At 39.6% G+C, this 19710-nt stretch overlaps 1 protein-coding gene across 2 annotated transcripts in view; it reads right to left on the reverse strand.

The window, feature by feature from the left end:
* The window catches only part of LOC122555979 (chloride channel protein 2), a 624753-nt gene that overhangs the window by 139754 nt on the left and 465289 nt on the right, over positions 1-19710 (reverse strand). For both annotated transcript variants that reach the window (XM_087993551.1, XM_043702310.2), the window contains exon 13: positions 12130-12199. In XM_087993551.1, the coding sequence (XP_087849677.1) occupies positions 12130-12199 (70 nt within the window). The remainder of the gene's footprint in view (positions 1-12129; positions 12200-19710) is intronic.

Raw genomic sequence — 19710 nt, forward strand, 5'->3', positions numbered from 1 at the left:
GTTGATGGGAAATGTTCATCCTGGCGTTCAGTTACTAGTGGTGTACTGCAAGGATCTGTTTTGGGGCCACTGCTGTTTGTTGTTTTTATAAATGACTTGGATGAGAGCATAGAAGGATGGGTTAGTAAATTTGCGGATGATACTAAGGTCAGCGGAGTTGCAGAGGAGTTGCAGTTGCAGAAGGATGTCTCAGATTACAGAGGGATAAGCTGCAGAGCTGTGCTGAGAGATAGTGCAAATGGAGTTTAATGCAGAAAAGCGTGAGGTGATTCACTTTAGAAGGAGTAACAGGAATAGAGTACTGGGCTAATGGTAAGATTCTTGGTAGTGTGGATGAGCAGAAAGATCCCTGAAAGTTGCCACCCAGGCTGATAGGGTTGTTAAGAAGGCATACTGTGTTAGTTTTTATTGATGGAAGGATTGAGTTTCGGAACCATGAGGTCATGCTGCAGCTGTACAAAACTCTGGCGTGGCTGCACTTGGAGTATTGTGTATAGTTCTGGTCACCGCATTATAGGAAGGATGTGGAAGCTTTGGAAAGGGTGCAGTGGATATTTACCAGACTGTTGTCTATTATTGAGGGAAGGTTTATGAGGAAAGGCCGAGGAACTTGAGGCTGTTTTTGTTAGAGAGGTGACTTAATAGAGGCATACAAGATAACCAGAAGATTAGATTAGCCTTCTTCCTCGGATGGTGATGGCGAGCATGAGAGTAGATAGCTTTAAATTAAGGAGTAATAGATATAGGACAGATGTCAGAGATAGATTCTTTACTCAGAGAGTAGTAAGGGGGTGGAATGCCCTGCCTGCAACAGTAGTGGACGCGCCAACATTAAGTGCATTTAATTTGTCATTGGATAAACATATGGACGATAATGGAATAGTGTAGGTTAGATGGGCTTTAGATTACGCACACCTGTGGAGCCAACATCGAGGGCCGAAGGGCCTGTATTGCACTGTAATTCTTTTACCTATCTATCTATCTATCTATCTAAAGTTATTCACTTGGCAATGGTAGAGCATGATATGGTAGGCAGTGAGGTGAAAGATTGTGATTCAATACTATTATGACGCGAGTTATGGATGCCCACTTTAAGTTGTTAGATTTGGTCAAAATCAATCTCAATGAATGCCACACAAAGAATGGAGGGCATCTTTAACGAGAAACTGGGGGTCATATGCACTGGTGTCACTGCTAACTGATTGTGTCACAGAAAGGGATTCTGTGACAGGTAGATTGGTGACGACGATGTCACATAGCTTTCTCCCTCTTTTGGATTCTTTTAATACCTGCTGCAGACCCAGACTAACAGCTTGTAGCACTTCAGCACTTGGCTAGCTTGCTCAGTAGTGGCACTAGTGAGGTTTCTTCGTCCATGTTTGACCTGAACCAATGACTTGACAATAAAGATTTAACTTTCTATCATAGGCTTAATGGATAATTAATATCCAAATGCATCAATTTCATAAAAATCAGAGCAGTCAATAGCAAAGTGCTGTTTTTGCAAAAGGAAATTGCTATGGCCAGCAAATTGTGATTTGTAACTCATGTAAAAAATCAATTTACACTTCAGCAAGGGCTGTATCATTCTTATGCTCTTATTTTTGCAAATTTGAACCTTTTGAAATAATTACACCCATTATACCAAATTATTGTTGAGGCCTCAGAATAATTAAAATATTTTGACTTAACACTATTTTTAAAAGTATTTCCCTGAGCTCAAATTCACCTGTTGTCAAGATTTGAACTTCAAACGATGTCAGGTGAAAACAATCTATTTGAATATCTATGTAGGAACATTTAAGGGAGCTCATGGTGCAACAGGAGTGGTATCGTCCCGAAAGATGTGTCATTAAAATCCTCAGACAGCATCTTCCAAATGCATGGCCACATCCGTCTAGAAGGACAAGAACAGTAGAGACAAGGGAGCACCACCACCTGCAAGTTCCCCTCTGCAAGACAGTCACCATTCTGACTTGTAAATATAACCCTGTTCCTTCACTGTTGCTGGGTCAAAATCCTGGAATTCCCTCCCTTAGGACATTGTGGGTCTACCTAAATGAATTGCAGCAGTTCAAGAGGCAGCTCACCATCACCTTTTCACAGGCAACTCGGGATGGCTTATAAATGCTGACCAGCCAGCAATACCCATGACCTATGAGAAAGTATTAAAAATATAAGCCCAGATTCAGGTTCCATCCACTCCAGAGGTGTGTATTTGCATTCTGAATAGGTTAATTAGAAGAAGAAAAAAAATACATTAAAAATCTGAGGATTGTTGTGGCATAGTGGTAGTGTCCTGTCTCTGAAACAAGAGGCCCAGGTTGAAGCTCCACATGCCCCAGAGCATCTCTGAACAAGTTGACACAGAAAATATTGAGGCAGGAAAATCTGTCTGTAGCCTGCAGTCACAGAGGAGCTGTCACTTGCTGATCTACTTGTTAATCCTAACACTGAATCACAATTGAAATATTCCTTTTCAGCAATGCTTTTAGAACACAGCTCAAAAGAAATGAACATAGGAGATATGAATATAGTAGAAAGCTTCCAAAATTCATCATAAATATGAAGGTTGGAGCAATCTGGATAACAGAAAAGCTAAAGGAATGATGGAGGAAAACATCATTATAGGGAATGAATTATTGAGCTTTCAGGTGGATTAAATTTGATAAGTAAGAGTCATGTGGATCTAGTTAAGAAAAACCATAACTTGAAACATTAAATCCTCCTGATAATATGACAGCATTGATGGATAAAGCTAATTCTATCAGTATTATTTATTTGGGTTTATAAAATAAATAACAAGCATATTTTTGGCTCATGAAGTCTAAAGTTGTGTAGAAAAGCTTAAACAAGGTGGAGGATGTAGTTGTAAATTGGTATATGACATCTCTTTGAAGTAGTTTTCACTGGAGTTTCAGTAATAACCTTCTCCCTCTTGCTTTATCCATCAACTGCAGAAGAGAATTCAAAGTAGAGTCTTCAAAGTGTGTTGACAACTCAACATTTCAATGTGATTTCCAAATTATCAAATGTCAGGGATTATACAAAGTGAATTTATTGAGATTTAGCAACTGCCAAATGATCAGGAAAATTACACAAGGGCAGATGTTCTAAGTTTACACCATTGATGTAGACTCTCAGCTGCAAAACACATACACAGCAACACTGAGGGTGCAATGCCCATAACTTCATGTCCCTTAAATTTAATGAGTGTAAAGTTATAAGGAGTACAACCATGAATCCCAAATATGGACACATAAGACTCCCAGAGGGACAGGTAAAGAAAAATATCACTGTAAATCATGTGAAGAAGTGCATATTGGGACAGGAATTTCTTCACCCAGTGAACAGTGAGCTTGTGGAATTTGCTGCAGAAAGCAGTTAAGGCCAAAACATTGTACGATTTCAAGAAGGAATTAGATATAGCACTCAACACTAAAGGGCTCAAATGATATGGGAGATATTGAGTTGGATGATCAGCCATGATCATATTGAATGGTACAGCAGACTCGAAGGGCCAAATGGCCTGTTCCCATGGTTCTTTGTTTCACTGCATGGAGCCATTTCTGCCAAAGATCTATGCCTTGATCCACAAAAATGACAGCAAGCCTCCAATCGCCTGCCACTTCAACACCATGTTACTATGTCAACATTTCTATCTCAGGCCTGTTGCAGTGCTTCAGGCCTCAACTTCTGCTTGGGGGCGCCACAGCCTTTGGATTCAACACTGAGTTTAACAATTTCAGAACATTATCACCATCCTCTACGTTTGCTAGCTCCTTCCACACTCCTAGGTCCTGTTTTAGTGAGTTATTTGTTAGCACCCAACGCCCAGTATTTCTCTCTCTTGGCTTATCATCAATAATTTGTTTGCCTATTTCTTTTTGTTGTCTCTCTATGCACTGTATCCATGTACTCTATTCATCAAACTGCTGCTGCCCACCCCTAATCCCCAACCACCACCAACACCAACTCCACCCAGGCCAACCCATCATCAGCACAAATACAACTTCTTCCCAGCTATTTTCAGTTCTCTCATAGGGGCACTGGATTGAAAATATTCACTTTTTTTTCTCTCTATAGATGCTGCCAAACCCACTGAGTTTCTCCAGCACTTTCTGCTTTTGTTACAGCATATTAGGTGTTCCAGTCATCTGAGAATCAATTACAGTTTCAAGAAGTGATAATAAAAGATTGTCCCTTTGGTGTGGTTCCTGGATTGCTGGCAGAGGCTAATAGGATTACAAGTATTAGTAGCTCAGTTGCTCCAATAATTCTTAAAAGCTTGTCAGCATCCAGGACAAAGCAGACACTTGACTGGCAATATCTACCACCTGCAACATCCACTCCCTCCACCAGAGAGATAGCAGCAGCAGGTACTGACCTCAAGAGGCACATTCACATGCTGCAAATGAATAAATTTTAAAAAACCTTCAAACATCCTTTCAGATGTCTGATGCAGAATTAGAACTTGGAAATGCACCCAAAATCAGGTTTGACTGCTGAACAAAAATTCTTGTCTTTGGTTTATGAGTGCACAGCATTTTATCTAATATATTTAGAGATTCACTAGGATCACTTCATTAGCAATCAAGAAACAATTTGAAAAAAAATGTACATAAAGCATATATAAGCAATCAGAAAAGTGCTGTGGAATAGGGTGAAATTGAACAGCTTGGCCACCTGCATTCCTTCCTCTCCAAGGGTAGTCCTTGAGGACCTCCTGACTGGCCCCTGCAGAAATATGATCTCTCTCTCTCTCTCTCTCTAGGACTGTGGTTAAGAGGAGCAAGCTACCTGTGCCAATTGGTGTCTGTGGACAATTTTGAGTAGTCAGTGGCATACACCTCATCTGAACCAGCATTACTATCCAGTAAATTAGCAAATAGCACCAAATTTGCCAGTTCTCTACCTGCATGGCAATGGGCACAAGCAGAGTGTGGTTTACAACTCTCTGCCCAACTGAACTGTAGCCTGTATCTGGGAGCTTTCAACTTGTGGAATACGTTTATCATCAATTTCGCAAAAGATAACAATGAGTTATTCATTAAAATGGATTATTTTCACAACCAACAAAAATTGGAGGGCATATTCTTTATCTCAACCACAGTACACTCATGTTTAATTCACGCCCCCTTGCTCTACATTTAAAATTTAATATTCAAACTTATAACATCTACACTATGCACATACTGTGAAGCCCGAGGTGCAGAAGTGCTAAAGGTAATAAATTAGAAATGATTACTTGTGACATTTGATCTATAGGTCTAGGTTATAGAGACAATTTCAATGGATTAAGTACTTATATGTGCATGTGTGAATGTGAACAAAATATTTCCCAAGTCATGTACAAATTTTCTTTTAAAGTCTGTTTCTGCATCTGTGCTTCTGTTGATGCCTTTATTCAGGTTTCATAAGTAAGGTGCTTCAAGTTAAATTAAATTGCTAGTTGCTAATTTCAGATACTGTATTTGGGTGTTCTTCAGTTTTTAACATTGCACACTAAAACTCTGAGAAATCAAAGGGACAAATACCATTAAAAAAATTTGGAGAAAAGAATTGAAGTTACTGTTCTTAACAGCAATAATCCTCCAGAAAATAAGCAAGGTGCTACAAAATAAAGTTGAGGTAAGTGAAAACCATTGTTATTTACAAAGTTGACACAGAATATAACAAGATGACCAATAGGAACTGGAGGAGGCTGTTCAGCCCCTCGAGCCTGCTCAACCATTCAATAGTGGCTGATCTAACATTCCTCAGGCCCACTTTCCTGTGCTTTCCCTCAATTCTCCTATTGATCAAGACTTTATCCATCACAGCCTTAAATATTCACAAGGACTTTGCCCCAATAGCTCTCTGTGACAAGTTGTTCCAAAGACACTCGACCCTCTGAGAGAAGGAATTCCCCCTTATCTCAGACTTACATTGAAACCCCTTTACTCTGAGACTAGATGCTGTGGTCCCACTCTCCCAGGAGGGGAAGCATCCTCTCAGCATTTACCCTGCCAATCCCCTTAAGAATTCGATACATTTTAATGAAATTACCTCGACACCAAGGATCATCTCAGTGAACTTTTTTATGAACTGCATCCAATGAAATGACTTATTTTCTTAAGTAGAGGGACCAAAGCTGCTCACAGCATTCCAGATGTGGTCTCGCCAGCACCTTATACTATAGCAGTAAGACTTCCTTACACGTATACTCTAAACCCCTTGAAATATGAACCAACATTCCATTAACGTTCTTGATTACCAGCTCTATCAGTGTGCTAGCTTTCTATGATTCATGTACAAGTCCCGTGTTACAGTTCTCGGCAGCTTTTCTATAACAATACTGTTCTTATCTCCTTCCTTTCAAAATGAGCAACTTCCCATTTTCCATCATTATGTAATACACTTTCCCCTCCTCTGCCATCTTGACTGTACTATCTTAACTTCATATGTATCGGGCATGGAGGGTTCGCAAAAATGGGAGTGTAACTTAAATGAAAAAAAAACCCATCTGATTATAACGTTCAGGCAATCACACTACATTGACAGTGCATGCATTCACTAGCTATCAACAAAAGCAGGCAGTTTGTAAGTTTGCTCTCTGAGCGGTAGGCTTGTTCTCAGACGTTTCGCACCATGCTAGGTAACATCACCAGCGTCCGTTGAACTGCTGGTGTTCTGCCCTGCTTTCCATTTATGTGTCTTGGTCTGTTAAGGTGGGTGATATCATTTTCTCAGAGGTTAGCAAATGGGGTCCAAATCGATGTATCTATTGATGGAGTTCTGGTTTGAATGCCAGACCAGTAGGAATTCCCATATGTGTCCTTGTTTATCTTGTCCTAGGATGGATGTGTTGTTCCAGCCAAAGTGTTGTCCTTCTTCGTCTGTATGTAAGGATACCAGTGATATCTGGTCATGTCTTTTGGTGGCTAGTTGGTGTTCGTGTATCCTGGTGGCTAGTTTTCTGCCAGTCTGTCTGGTGAAATGTTTGTTGCAGTCCTTGCAGAGTATTTTGTATATGACATTCAATTTGCTGATATAGGGTCCTTTTGGTTCATTAATAGCTGTTTCAGTGTTTTGGTAGGTTTGTCGGCTACCACAATGTCAAGAGGTTGGAGTAGTCTGGTAGTCATCTCAGAGATGTCTTTGATGTAAGGTTCTGTGGCTAGAATCTCTGGGCATGTTGTGTCTTCTTGTTTGGGTTTGTTGTTTAAGAATCGGTGGACTGTGCTCATCAGGTACCTGTTCTTCTTGAACATGTTGTATAGGTATTTTTATTAGATTAGATTACTTACAGTGTGGAAACAGGCCCTTCGGCCCAACAAGTCCACACTGACCCGCCGAAGCGCAATCCACCCAGACCTATTCCCCTACATTTACCCTTGCCCCTAACACTATGGGCAATTTAAGCATGGCCAATTCACCTAACCTGCACATTTTTGGACTGGGGGAGGAAACCGGAGCACCCGGAGGAAACCCACGCAGACACGGGGAGAATGTGCAAACTCCACACATTCAGTCGCCTGAGGCGACTGCTGCTTGTAGTTCCTGGTGCTGCAGTGTGTTGTGGCCCATTTAAATAATGTCCTGATGCAACTCAGTTTGTGGGTGTTGAGATGATTGCTCCTGTAGTTGAGTATCTGGTCTGTGTGTATTGTTTTCCTGTAGATGCTGGTCTGCAGTTCTCCATTGACTGTTCATTCTATTATGACATCTAGGAAGGGGAGTCTGTTGTTCTCCTCTTTTGTGAAACCTACACCAGTAAGGAGATTGTTCATGATATTGTAGGTTTCCTCTAATTTGTTCTGTTTCGTGATGACAAAGGTGCTGTCCACATAGCAGACCCAAAGTTTGGGTTGGATTTTGGGGAGGGCTGTTCATTCTAGTCTCTGCAATATTGCTTCTGCTAAGATGCCTGTTATTGGTGATCCCATGGGTGTTCTGTTGATTTTCTTGTAGGTCTTGTCATTGAAGGTGAAGTGGGTAGTGAGGCACAGGTCTAATAGCTTGAGGGTGTTGTTCTTGATCTCTGGTGTTGGTGCTCTCTGGTGTTTGTGTCCTTGGTTCCTCTAGTAGTGCGGTCAGTGTTCTTTTGACCAGGCTTGTAATTGATGTGAACAGGACCAGTACGTCAAAGGAGACCATGGCTTCGCCCTCTTCTGTCTTGGTGTCTTTGATGATGTTCAGAAATTCTTGGGTGGAGTAGATGGAGTGGCATGAGTCTTCTACTGGGTATTTCAGTTTACGGTGAATTTCCTTAGCTAATCTGAATGTCGGTGTGCTGGGAAGTGAGACTCAAACAAACAGCCCCCACCGACTTACCCACTTAGTCCGATTTACCCACTTTTGTTCTGTGACATTTGTCCACAATAATTGTGAGAAAGTGAAGACTGCAGATGCTGGAGATCACAGTCGAAAAGTGTGGCACTTGAAAAGCACAGCAGGTCAGGCAGCATCCAAGGAGCAGGAGAACGGAGAATCGACACCAGGAAGGGCTTATGCCTGAAATGTTGACTCTCCTGCTACTCAGATGCTGCCTGACCTGCTGTGCTTTTCCAGCGTCACACTTTTCAATCAGAATAACTGTGCCCAAGATTCAATTTTCTGAAGCTTAGTTAGGTGTTAAGGGTCATAATTAAACTTAAATCAGAATTACACCGAAGTGTCATATCTGGATGTGCAATAACATCTTTGAACAAGTTGATTAGAAACTGTCTATAAACCTGAATGATCAAAGCCCTTGCTCCTATTAATGTGATGAACAGTTGGCAGAGTAGTGTCATACCTGGGCTCAATATAAATAGAGAACCAATGTATTGACAGCCTTTAAAATAAATTTTAGCTTAAAAGTTGTTGTTAAACATTTAGTTGAATTCCGTGCCTTACACAAAGAATTTTGATGAAAAACAGCCAAGAAGAGAACTGCACAGGCATTTTTATTTCTGACATTCAAAAACATCAATATTCAAGATTTGAATGACACGCAAAGTGCAAAGCTACAAATGAGCACCAGATGCCTCAGCAGCAAAACAAAACTCACTAAATCGAAGTTTATGATTAGATTAGAATCCCTACAGTGTAGAAACAGGCCCTTCGGCCCAACAAGTCCATACCGACCCTCCGAAGAGAAATCCACCCAGACTCATTTACCCCTGAGTAATGCACCTAACACTATGGGCAATTTAACTTGGTCAATTCACTTGACTTGCACATCTTTGGACTGTAGGAGGAAACCAGAGCACCTAGAAGAAACCCATGCAGACAGAAACTCCACACAGACAGTTGCCCGAGGCCAGAGTTGAACCCAGGTCCCTGACATTGTGAGGCAGCAGTGCTCACCACTGAGCCACCATGCCACCTATCTAATGTGTATCTACTTTGACGATTATTGAATTTAGTGATTATACAAAAAAGGAATCTGATAACTTTCAACTGTTCTCTGAACATGATTCTATTTTAGCTAAATGTGAAGTGGAAGCTAATTATGGAACCATGTAGGTTAAAGGTCAATGTAACTGTGCGGAAAGTACTTGGAACGGTACATTAGGCATTTATCACAGAATGTGTCCAAAGACATTTCTTTTTAAAAAAAAAAAGGGGGATAATTTTTGTGTCACTGATGCCTTGCTTGTGTTTAAAAATAAAGCGAGAAGTATTGGTAATCATACTGACTCACCCATGTTGTCATCTATCTTGATTTTCAGGTGAAATTGCATCTTGGTGACTGAATTACCAATTGAAAAGTGGTGGGAGCCTAATAAATATACACAAATATAGGTCCAGTGCTGCACTTACAGCTTCATTACCATTTTCGTGTTTGCCTGTTGAATACCGCCAGTTGTCGCTTCCACCCACCAACTAAAGTCAGCAGGAGGCCATTTCCAGTGATAAACAAACAGATCCTCAAATTAAGCTGAATGAAACATTTGGAGACAAAGTCCTGATAAGTATCTGTGAGTTTTGCAGCTCAAGATCTCTAAACTTTTTACCATTAGGTTCTGTACATATTGCCACTCTCCACATAGTCTGACAGTAAATACATTTACTCCATTCAGCTGCAACACTGGCTTCCCTCCCCAGTTACCCACCTCCAAGTATGTGAACTTCTGATGGGTTACATGTTTTTTTCTGGCAGCTTCATGATTAAAGATGAACGGAATTGGAAAAAAGCTTTATTGGCACAGTGGTAGTGTCCTTATCCCTGAGCCAGGAGACTCAGTTTCCAGTGGGATGTAATAACATCTTGCAACAGGTTGATTAGAAAATGTCCATAAACCTTACTCATCAAAGCCCTTGCTCCCAATAATCTGAAGAACAGTTAGCAGAGTAATGTGCACACACCAAAATCACATGAACTGTCTTCATTGTCAGTGCATCTCTATGAGTTATTTATACCTTCACAACAGATATGTTGAGAAGTTGGTATTTGTATATTTGTTCATCTGGTTTGGTTATTGCTTGCAAGGCTAATTCCTAATTGCCCTTGGAGTTGTATTGATGAGTCACTTACTTCAACCACTGGGATACATGTGCTGTATAGTCGTGCTGAGATTTCAAGCTTTGAACTCAGCAACATGGTGATGTAGTTCCAGATCAAACTAGTGTGAGAGTTGGAGGGGAACAAGCAGGTATACATCTACATGCCTCCTGCCTTTGTCCTTTGAACTGGTAGAAGTTGCTGGTTGAAAATGTGCTATCGAAGATATCTCAGTGAGTTAGATTAGATTAGCTTCCCTACAGTGTGGATACAGGCCCTTCAGCTCAACTAGTCCACACCGACCCTCCGAAGAGTAACCTGCCCAGACCCACTCCCCCTAACTAATGTACCTAACTCTATGGGCAATTTAGCATGACCAATATATTTTGTAGATGGGCACACACTGCTGTCACTGTATGCTGATGCTGGAAGGAGTGAATATTTAAGGTCGTGGATGGGATGCTGATCAAACAGATTACTTTGTGAAGGATGATGTCAAGCTTCAAGAGCGTTGTTGGAACAGCACTCATTCAGGCAAAGTATTTTTAGAGGAGCTGATTAGACTCTCTTGTTGGAGATGATTATTCCTGAATGCTTACTTGTGACTTCTCAGCCTAAGTTCAAACATTATCCAGATCCTGCTGCATGTGGGATGGAACACTTTGGAAGAACTGAAAACTGTGCTGAATAATGTGCAACCATCAGTGACAAACCCATTTCTGACCTTATGAGGGAGGGAGTATAATTGATAAAGTAGTTGAAATTGGTTGGGCTTGGACACTGTCTTGATGGAACTCCTGCTTCAGATGTTCTGAAGCTGAGGAGGCTGGCTTCCAACAACTCCAACCATTTAGGTTTGCACTGTATCCGTCTTCAACTAGTGGAAGGTTTTTCTCAATTTCTCATTAAGGTACTAGGCATTATGTAAACTGGGTGATGATACATTTGAAATGCGCATGTTTCTTGCTGATCAATTTTGTGGTGTTTCCCCACAGTCTACTGTGCATTAGCTGAAACACAGCTGTTTCATTACAAAAATACAACTGTAAGTACATTACCCCACCCCAGCTCATAGTTATATGGTACTGATGTTGAAATGAATGACGTACAGAACTTCCCAGAGGTGGTCATTCAGTGGAGATAATTTATTTAGATAACAAATGTATCCTTTCTTTCTTCTGTACTCAAAGTAGGGATTTTAAATAGATGCTCTTCAACAAAAATGGTAAAAGAAGTTCAAAATGATCAAAAGGATTGCCTCACAATAAATGACACACATCATAATTTTTATTTGATGGAATAGTGGTAATAAGTAACAGACCTAGAGTCAACTTAAATAAGTTAAAATGTAGCATCATTTTGCTTATTAATCATAACAGGAATGTAGCCTCAACGATAGTCTGAATTCTCAAATGTAATACAAACAGATAATTAGATAGAACTGTGAACTTGTGACTGGTGAATGAGATCAAAGAGAATGTTGCACACTATTCATCTCAGTTAAAGAAAGGTCATGTAGAAATATGGCTAACATAAAGGATGTTCCAAAATGATAAATTGAAGAGGAAATTGATAAAGTTGGGGATTATTACAAAATGCAATATCTCATGCACTTTACACAATTGAAAAAAAAAGTTTGAAGAGTGAAAATAGCTCACCAATAACGAAGACTGGCATGAAGGCACCACATGGTACAGGAATAGTTGTGGCTAGTGCAGACATCCAGAACTGAAACAAAAATGGTTGGATTACTGTTAAAAGAATGAGAAAGAGAACTTGATGGGATAATAAAGCCAAAGGTAGTCAGCTGATACGTAAATGTAACTTCACTGTCGTCAGAATTCATAATAGAATTATAATAGAAATTCACTGACAAATTTACCAATTTAAATAATAGGAATCAATTGTTCTATCACCAGGTAGTTAAAATAAAATGTGTTTCAGAAAATAAAGCCCTCATAGTGACTGGAACAATATGCTTTAAGTGAATTGCTACACAAATTAAAGGAGTTAAAAATCACAACACTAGGTTATAGTCCAACAGGTTTAATTGGCAGTACTAGCTTTTGAAGTACTCCACAATCACCTGATGAAGGAGCAGTGCTCCAAAAACTCGTGCTTCCAATTAAACCTGTTGGACTATAACTGGGTGTTGTTTGATTTTTAACTTTGTACACCCCTGTCCAATACCGGCATGTCCAAATCAAATTAAAGAACTTATTGCATTGTCATTCTGCTGTTCATAAATGAAATGTTTTGCAATCTCCACTAGCTATAGTAAGGGTACTGGTTACAGCCAGGCTGGTCTGGAAATACTCGATTCTATTTGATCTCAGAAGCTGAGCAGAGTGAGGCCTGATTAGTAACTGGATGGGAGACTTCCTGGGAATGTCAAGTGCTGTAGGTTTCAGGGCTGTTGCAGTATTGTGGCAATGTCTTGATCTGTTAACTAGGAGACCCTGTTCTAGCTTCACTTGTTTTAGTGGTGTGTATCAAGAGTTTTGACTGGATTGATTAAAATATATCTGTAAAAATCCTGTATTTTAGAAAGGAATTATAAGATTCAAATGCAATATAACATGAAAATTCACTCCAAACTCTTACTGATACAAATTTCTCTCAATCTACAAGCCCACGTAGTGAGACAGAGACCCTGAATTGGTATGTTTGGCAACACAGCTGCACAGCATTTGTACTCAAAGGCACAAGCCTAGTGCTCTTAATAACATGACAAACCAAGCTATTACTGTATATGATTTAATTTAGCAACAGAACACAAGTACCAAGGAGTGGCAATGGATTGATGCAATTACGTGCACTTAATTAAATATTCAATGTTTAGTTACCACTCCAAACCATCCATCTGAAGCCTAGTTCTGTTTTGATTGGCTCATGTTTCTGTATTTCCATGGTTTTTCTTCTTAGCCTTCAACAGGACAAAACTACATAATTCAACAAACCACAGGCCAATGAGCCGAGGAGTGGTAGATGGAGTTTAATTTAGATAAATGTGAGATGTCACATTTTGGTTAGGCAAATCAGAGCAGGACTTATACGCTTAATGGTAAGGTCCTGGGGAGTGTTGCTGAACAAAGAGACCTTGGAGTGCAGGTTCATAGTTCCATGAAAGTGGAGTCACAGGTAGATAGGATAGTATTTTGTATGCTTTCCTTTATTGGTCAGAGTATTGAGTACAGGAGTTGGGAGGTCATGGTGCTGCTGTACAGGACATTGCTTCAGCCACTTTTGGAATATTGTGTGCAATTCTGGTCCCCAGGATGTTGTGAAACTTGAAAAGGTTCAAACACAATTTACGAGAATGTTATCAGGGTTGGAGGATTTGAGCTATAGAGAGAGGCTGAACAAGCTGGGGCTATTTTTCCTGGAATGTCAGAGGCTGAGGGTTGAACTTATAGAAGTTTATAAAATCATGAGGGGCATATATAGGAAAATAGGCAAGGTCTTTTCCCTGTGGTGGGGGACTCCAGAACTAAAGGGTATAAGATTTAGGAGAGGAGAAAAATTTAAAAGGGACATGAGGGGCAACTTTTTCACACAGAGGATGGTGTGTATATGGAATGAGCTGCCAGAAGAAGTGGTGGAGGCTGGAACAATTACAACATTTAAAAAGCATCTGGATGGGTATATGAATAGAAATGTTTAGAGGGATGTGGGCCAAGTACTGGCAAATAGGACTAGATTAGGTTAGGATGTCTTGTCAGCATGAACCAATCTTTATGATTCTATGACACCAGGATACGTCGCAAACTTATAGCTTTTTTCAGCCTTGACCCAAGTACAGTGTATCTTATTTCTGTAATTCATCATTGCACATTGGTATATTTTCTTTTTTACCAAACATCCTTGGATGTCTTTTAAATAACAGTCTACTCTGCTTAATTCAATGTTATCCAATATATAAAACTGGGAAATCAATTGTTTGCACTATGTTCCTACTTTGTCATTTTCTTTACATTGCATTATCCAAGTCACTGAAATTGAACAATATTTTTACTGTAAAATGAATTATATGGAGTAAATTGAATTAGCTATTTCTTAGGAGGTTTACAAATTTTTGTGTTGCTTATTTTGCCCCAGTCATGATGAAAGGGTACAAGGAACCCAGCATGTACTGTAGGTACCCTGTCCTCACAATGAGGCATGGTTTTGCCAATGGGGACCTAGTCAGAGGAGGAATCACAAACAGTCCTCTCACAGGTCTCCTTTCAGGACATTCTAGAGGAGGCCTACAACCCTCCGTTCCTCTGGCAAGATAACCTTTCCTATATCTGGCCCACCCAAGCACAAAGGATCCTGGGGTTTCCCAACCAAACTTCCAGGGCCAACAGGCTCCAATGCTGAGCAGGGTCCCTCCACCCCAGCTGCAGAACTAAGGAACACATTGAGATGTAGTGCGGGAGGGGACAAAGAGAGTTTATTGAGGCCACTTTGCTGGCATGGGTGAAAATGGGTTATAAACGATTCTGACCTTTTGTATAAATTTGTATTTAAATACATGGTTGTTAGTCTCTTTGTGTAGGGCCAAATAGTATTGTTACAGTATCAAGGGACACTTTGTGGTCAAAGACTATGTTCTAGAGATGCAGGTCGATGTTGAGAGAATCTAAACTAAAAATTAAATAAAAAGAATGCAATTAGGGAGATGGGGATGGATGTAAAAATTCCAAAAACTGACATTCTTATTGCTTTATCATTAACAGTAACATTTCAGAGTACCAGATGGAGGCTGATATCAGCTTAATATATAGCACAGCAGTTATTGTAGGCTAACAGTTTATTACTATAAAATCACACTGACTTTTGACAATAAATACATATTTATAAATTAATTTTAAATGGATAATGTCTTTAGAAAAATTCAAACTGGAATAAATCCAGTGGCTACCAGTATTAAAGTCTTCACCGAATATATTTAGTTCTTGCAATGGAATTTCATCAAAAGTTAATTTAAGTGGCTTAAAACTGAACAATTATGATATTTCATATCTGAACGGTAATGTTCACCCATTTATTGGGTGGCACTTTTACGGGTTGTTGTTTGAACCATGTAGTGAACAAATGAAATAAATATTTACAAGATGATGAGTGCCTATTGCAAATAGATCAACTATAAAATCCATTAAAAAGTAGAATTTTCCTTTCAGTAACATATTCTAGCTTCATCACTTCCTTGCATTTCTTATATTTCCAAATGAAATTAGCTGGCTCTGTTATGAACTCAGTAGAGAATGATAACTTCAAAAAATGTATTTGAGTTCCCAATGAGTGACTGAATGGGCAGCACAATAATTTTAAGTTTCGAGAGACCTTTCCTGTATCAACAGACTAAAAGCAACATCAACTAAATCCTACTTTGGACACATCTTGTCAAAGCTTTTCATCCTGCACCCATTAAGACAATTCACAAGAAATATTAACATAAAAGGAAACTACATCTTTATACTGCATGAGACAATCATGTTGATTGGTTGGCAGGTTGACTCTGATTTGTACAGGCGTTGTCATGGAGAATGCATAATTTAAATGACTGACAATGAACTGCCAAGCTGCGATTAAATTTAAGCCAATGAGGCTGACTGCTTTTGGTAAAGACATTGCTATGCAGAATGAACCAAAGACAGGCTATGGCTTATGTTGTACAGTTGAAACACAGACAGGGTGTGTACATATGCTTTCTGTCTGCAAAGAACACAGCTCTGTGTAGGAGTAGATGTAGCTTCCAGTACAGACAAATACAAACACACTTTGAGCCCAACTGACAATCTTGCATTGATTGTTAGAGTAATTCTTTGCACAATCAAGATTGTTTAGCAAATGCCATCCAATTATAGGATCACATTAAATGTAGGATACAGTGCTTAAAGTTTCTAAACGTTGACTGGGTAAGGTTAGCATCTTGCTTGTTGCAGACAGCTGAAACCTCACCCCACAAACGTATATGCATATGTGTGTGTATGGGTGTCTGTCTGTCTGTCAGGGGTGGGGTGTTGTCACTGTGAGAGAGAGTGTATATGTGTGTGTATGTGAGTGTAGAGTGTCTAAGTCTGTGAGGAGGTGCATGTGTCAGTGTGGGAGTGTATGTGTCTGTAGGAGTATGTGTGTCTCTGGGGTGGAGGATTGTGAGTGTCTGTGAGAGAAAGTGTATGCGTGTGTGTGTGTATATATAGAGTGGTCTGTGAGAGGATGCATGTGTGAGTGTAGGAGTGTGTGTGTCTGCCTGTGTACGTGTATGAGTGTAGGAGTGTCTGTGTGTCTGTGTGTGTGTGCGCGCGTGTAGGAGTGTCTGTGTGTGTGTACAGTGCAATGGTGGTCATCTGCAGTGTGACATGAACCCGAGGTCCCGGTTGAGGCCCTCCGTATGGGTGCAGAACGTAGCTATCAGCTTCTGCTTGGCCACGTTTTGCTGCTGCCTGTCCCGAAGTCCGCCTTGGAGGATGATCACCTGAAGGTCCGAGATTGAATATCCTGGACCGCTGAAGTGTTCCCCAACTGGGAGGGAACACGTTTGTGGGGTGAATTTGTACTTGCAATGTTACATTGTACTTTGCTCAAAAACTGCATGAATTCATGTAAGACTCTGTTAACTCACATTTTAGATTAGAATCAGTCTAAACATTATGGCACAGACAGAGAACACAGGGGGCTAATACCTTCAACATGTTATCTGGCTCACACCAATTGTTACAGTTAACCTGAGAATGTAAGTTTTAAAAAAAGGTTTTGTGATTTACATCTGAAAGAAGTTAAACTATCATGGTATTCGAACAGATGAAAGACTCAACAAACAATCAAGGTATTTTTTAATGTATAATATCAATTACATCACACTGTAAATTTTTGCTATAAATTCTGTGTCTTACAATTGTGTCCTCTACAACCACCTGATGAAGGAGTGGCGCTCTGAAAGCTAGTGCTTCCAATTAAACCTGTTGGACTATAACCTCGTGTTGTGCGATTTTTAACTAAAGTAAACTAGGCACTTTTCAGGGTTGAATGTGGCAGCTTTAGGCCAGTTCATAAATTTCCACAATACACATTGAGAAATGATCTGATCAGGGTAGCCATTATCGTGAAGGAGGCTTTATGCACTCTATTTCAGCTTCAAGCTTGCATGGTGAGCAAACAACTTGGGCCTTAGTAATCAGGCTACCCATAAGGCGAGTTATAGCATGTGGAACTGTAGGAATCCCTAATCACTGAAATGGAGCAGTCAAATGACCTTATTTCCCATGAAGTGCTAATTGAGAGATCTGCCAGGAACATTAGAAAGATTGAGTCAGAAGGTTGTAGGTTCAAGTCCCATTCCAGGTCGTAAGCACGGAAATCAAGGTTAGCACTCCAGTCCAGTATTGAAGGTGTTTGGTTTAATCACTCAAATGAGATGCTAAACCTACCATCCCATGTAAGTGTAAAAGGTTTAATGACATTATTTCAAACATAACAGGGGTTATCCCTGGGTTCTGAGCAAAGTTAAGGCTAATCAACATTGCAAAAATAGATTATCTGGTCATTAACACATTGCTGTTTGTTGTAGCTTCCTGTGCACAAACTGTCGTGTTACATTGCATTGGCTGTAATGCACTTAGGCGTACCCAGGGAAAGACACTATATAAACACAAGACTTTCCTTTTTATCTACATAGAATTTATTTGCCAATTAAGCATCCAGTCAGCAAGTCTACAATTGTTGTCTTCGATTTTATTTGCAATCTTTGTATTAATTACATCCTCAGCAGTTTACTATTGTCCACAGATTTAGAAATTCTACATTGATTTAGAAACTGTACTTTGTTTCCAAATCCAATGCATTAATGCAAATCCCTGTTGAACACCACGTCCTGTCTTCTGCTCATTTTGAGTATGCACTTTTAATACTTATGCTCTCTCCTGATTTCATTTTCTGTAAATAGCAAGCTAGATATAAAAAGTGACATATTATATTTTATTGGAGGATGAATAGGCAGCTAAAATCTTGCTTTTGCACACCTATTTCAAATGTCATTTTTTGAACTATCTTCAATTCATTATTTTCCAGACAAATTATGACTCAACACAATTCCCTGGTCTTCACTAGTTCTTCATAAGTCAGCCATTAACTTCCTTTCTTCTTTCCCCTTCAGAAGGCACGTTGTTCAAAATATTAGTGCAGGTTGTGTCTTTCACCACAACCTCCGTGACAAATTGGGATCACCATGAGGAATTGCAAGGACTGAGTCTATGTTCTGATCTATTCCATCATAACAACAGAAAAGGTAAGATCTAATACCCAGCTTGTTCCTTTTTAATTTCAAACCTTTAAATGTTGTATACTAACAACTCTGCCATGGTGACATGAACCTGTTCAAGTGCTCTAATTCACTCTTTAATTTTTATGAATAAAGGTAAAAAAAGACTATAACCATTGGAGGACATTAGTTTTTAATGTAATTATTTTACTTGTTCATGCAGGCAGTTAGAATGAGACAACACCCATTGCCATATGTACAAAATAATGACTTACAATTAGTTCATTGGAAAGCAAAAACAATTCCTTGGCCAATTGTACAATGCTGATCAGTGCAAATAGTTCTGATGACTAAATGCATCAATGTCATATTATTTAACATTAAATGTTTCCTTTAATATTAAATGTTATCTTTAACTTCTTTAAATTATGAGACAGTGCCCTTTGAAGATGGTCATTTGACAACATGTTGCCTTCAATTTGTAGAATGATCAAGCACAACATATGTTACAGCAGTAGCTCATTCTAATCAGAGCAAATAATTTTTTGTTGCATAAGCTTGTACTGAAGCTTTGATCTGAAAATGTGTTGCTGGAAAAGCGCAGCAGGTCAGGCAGCATCCAGGGAACAAGAGAATCGACGTTTCGGGCATAAGCCCTTCTTCAGGAATCATTCCTGAAGAAGGGCTTATGCCCGAAACGTCGATTCTCCTGTTCCCTGGATGCCTCCTGACCTGCTGCGCTTTTCCAGCAACACATTTTCAGCTCTGATCTCCAGCATCTGCAGACCTCACTTTTTCCTCCACTGAAGCTTTAATGTCTATTTTCACAAAAATCATATTCAAAGGGTTTCTTTAAATCAAACTCAACAAACTTGCACTGACTGCTATTAAGACTACAATATGTATTTGCATTTAAAGCATTTTTCTGCAACAGCTTAAACCCAGGCCAGAATTCTAATGAAGATCACAGATCATGCTGATGAAGTTACCTAGA

The sequence above is a fragment of the Chiloscyllium plagiosum genome, unplaced genomic scaffold (genome assembly GCF_037043375.1).
Source record: "Chiloscyllium plagiosum isolate Xiang-an unplaced genomic scaffold, Cpla_swu_hap1 HiC_scaffold_13, whole genome shotgun sequence".
NCBI lineage: Eukaryota > Metazoa > Chordata > Chondrichthyes > Orectolobiformes > Hemiscylliidae > Chiloscyllium > Chiloscyllium plagiosum.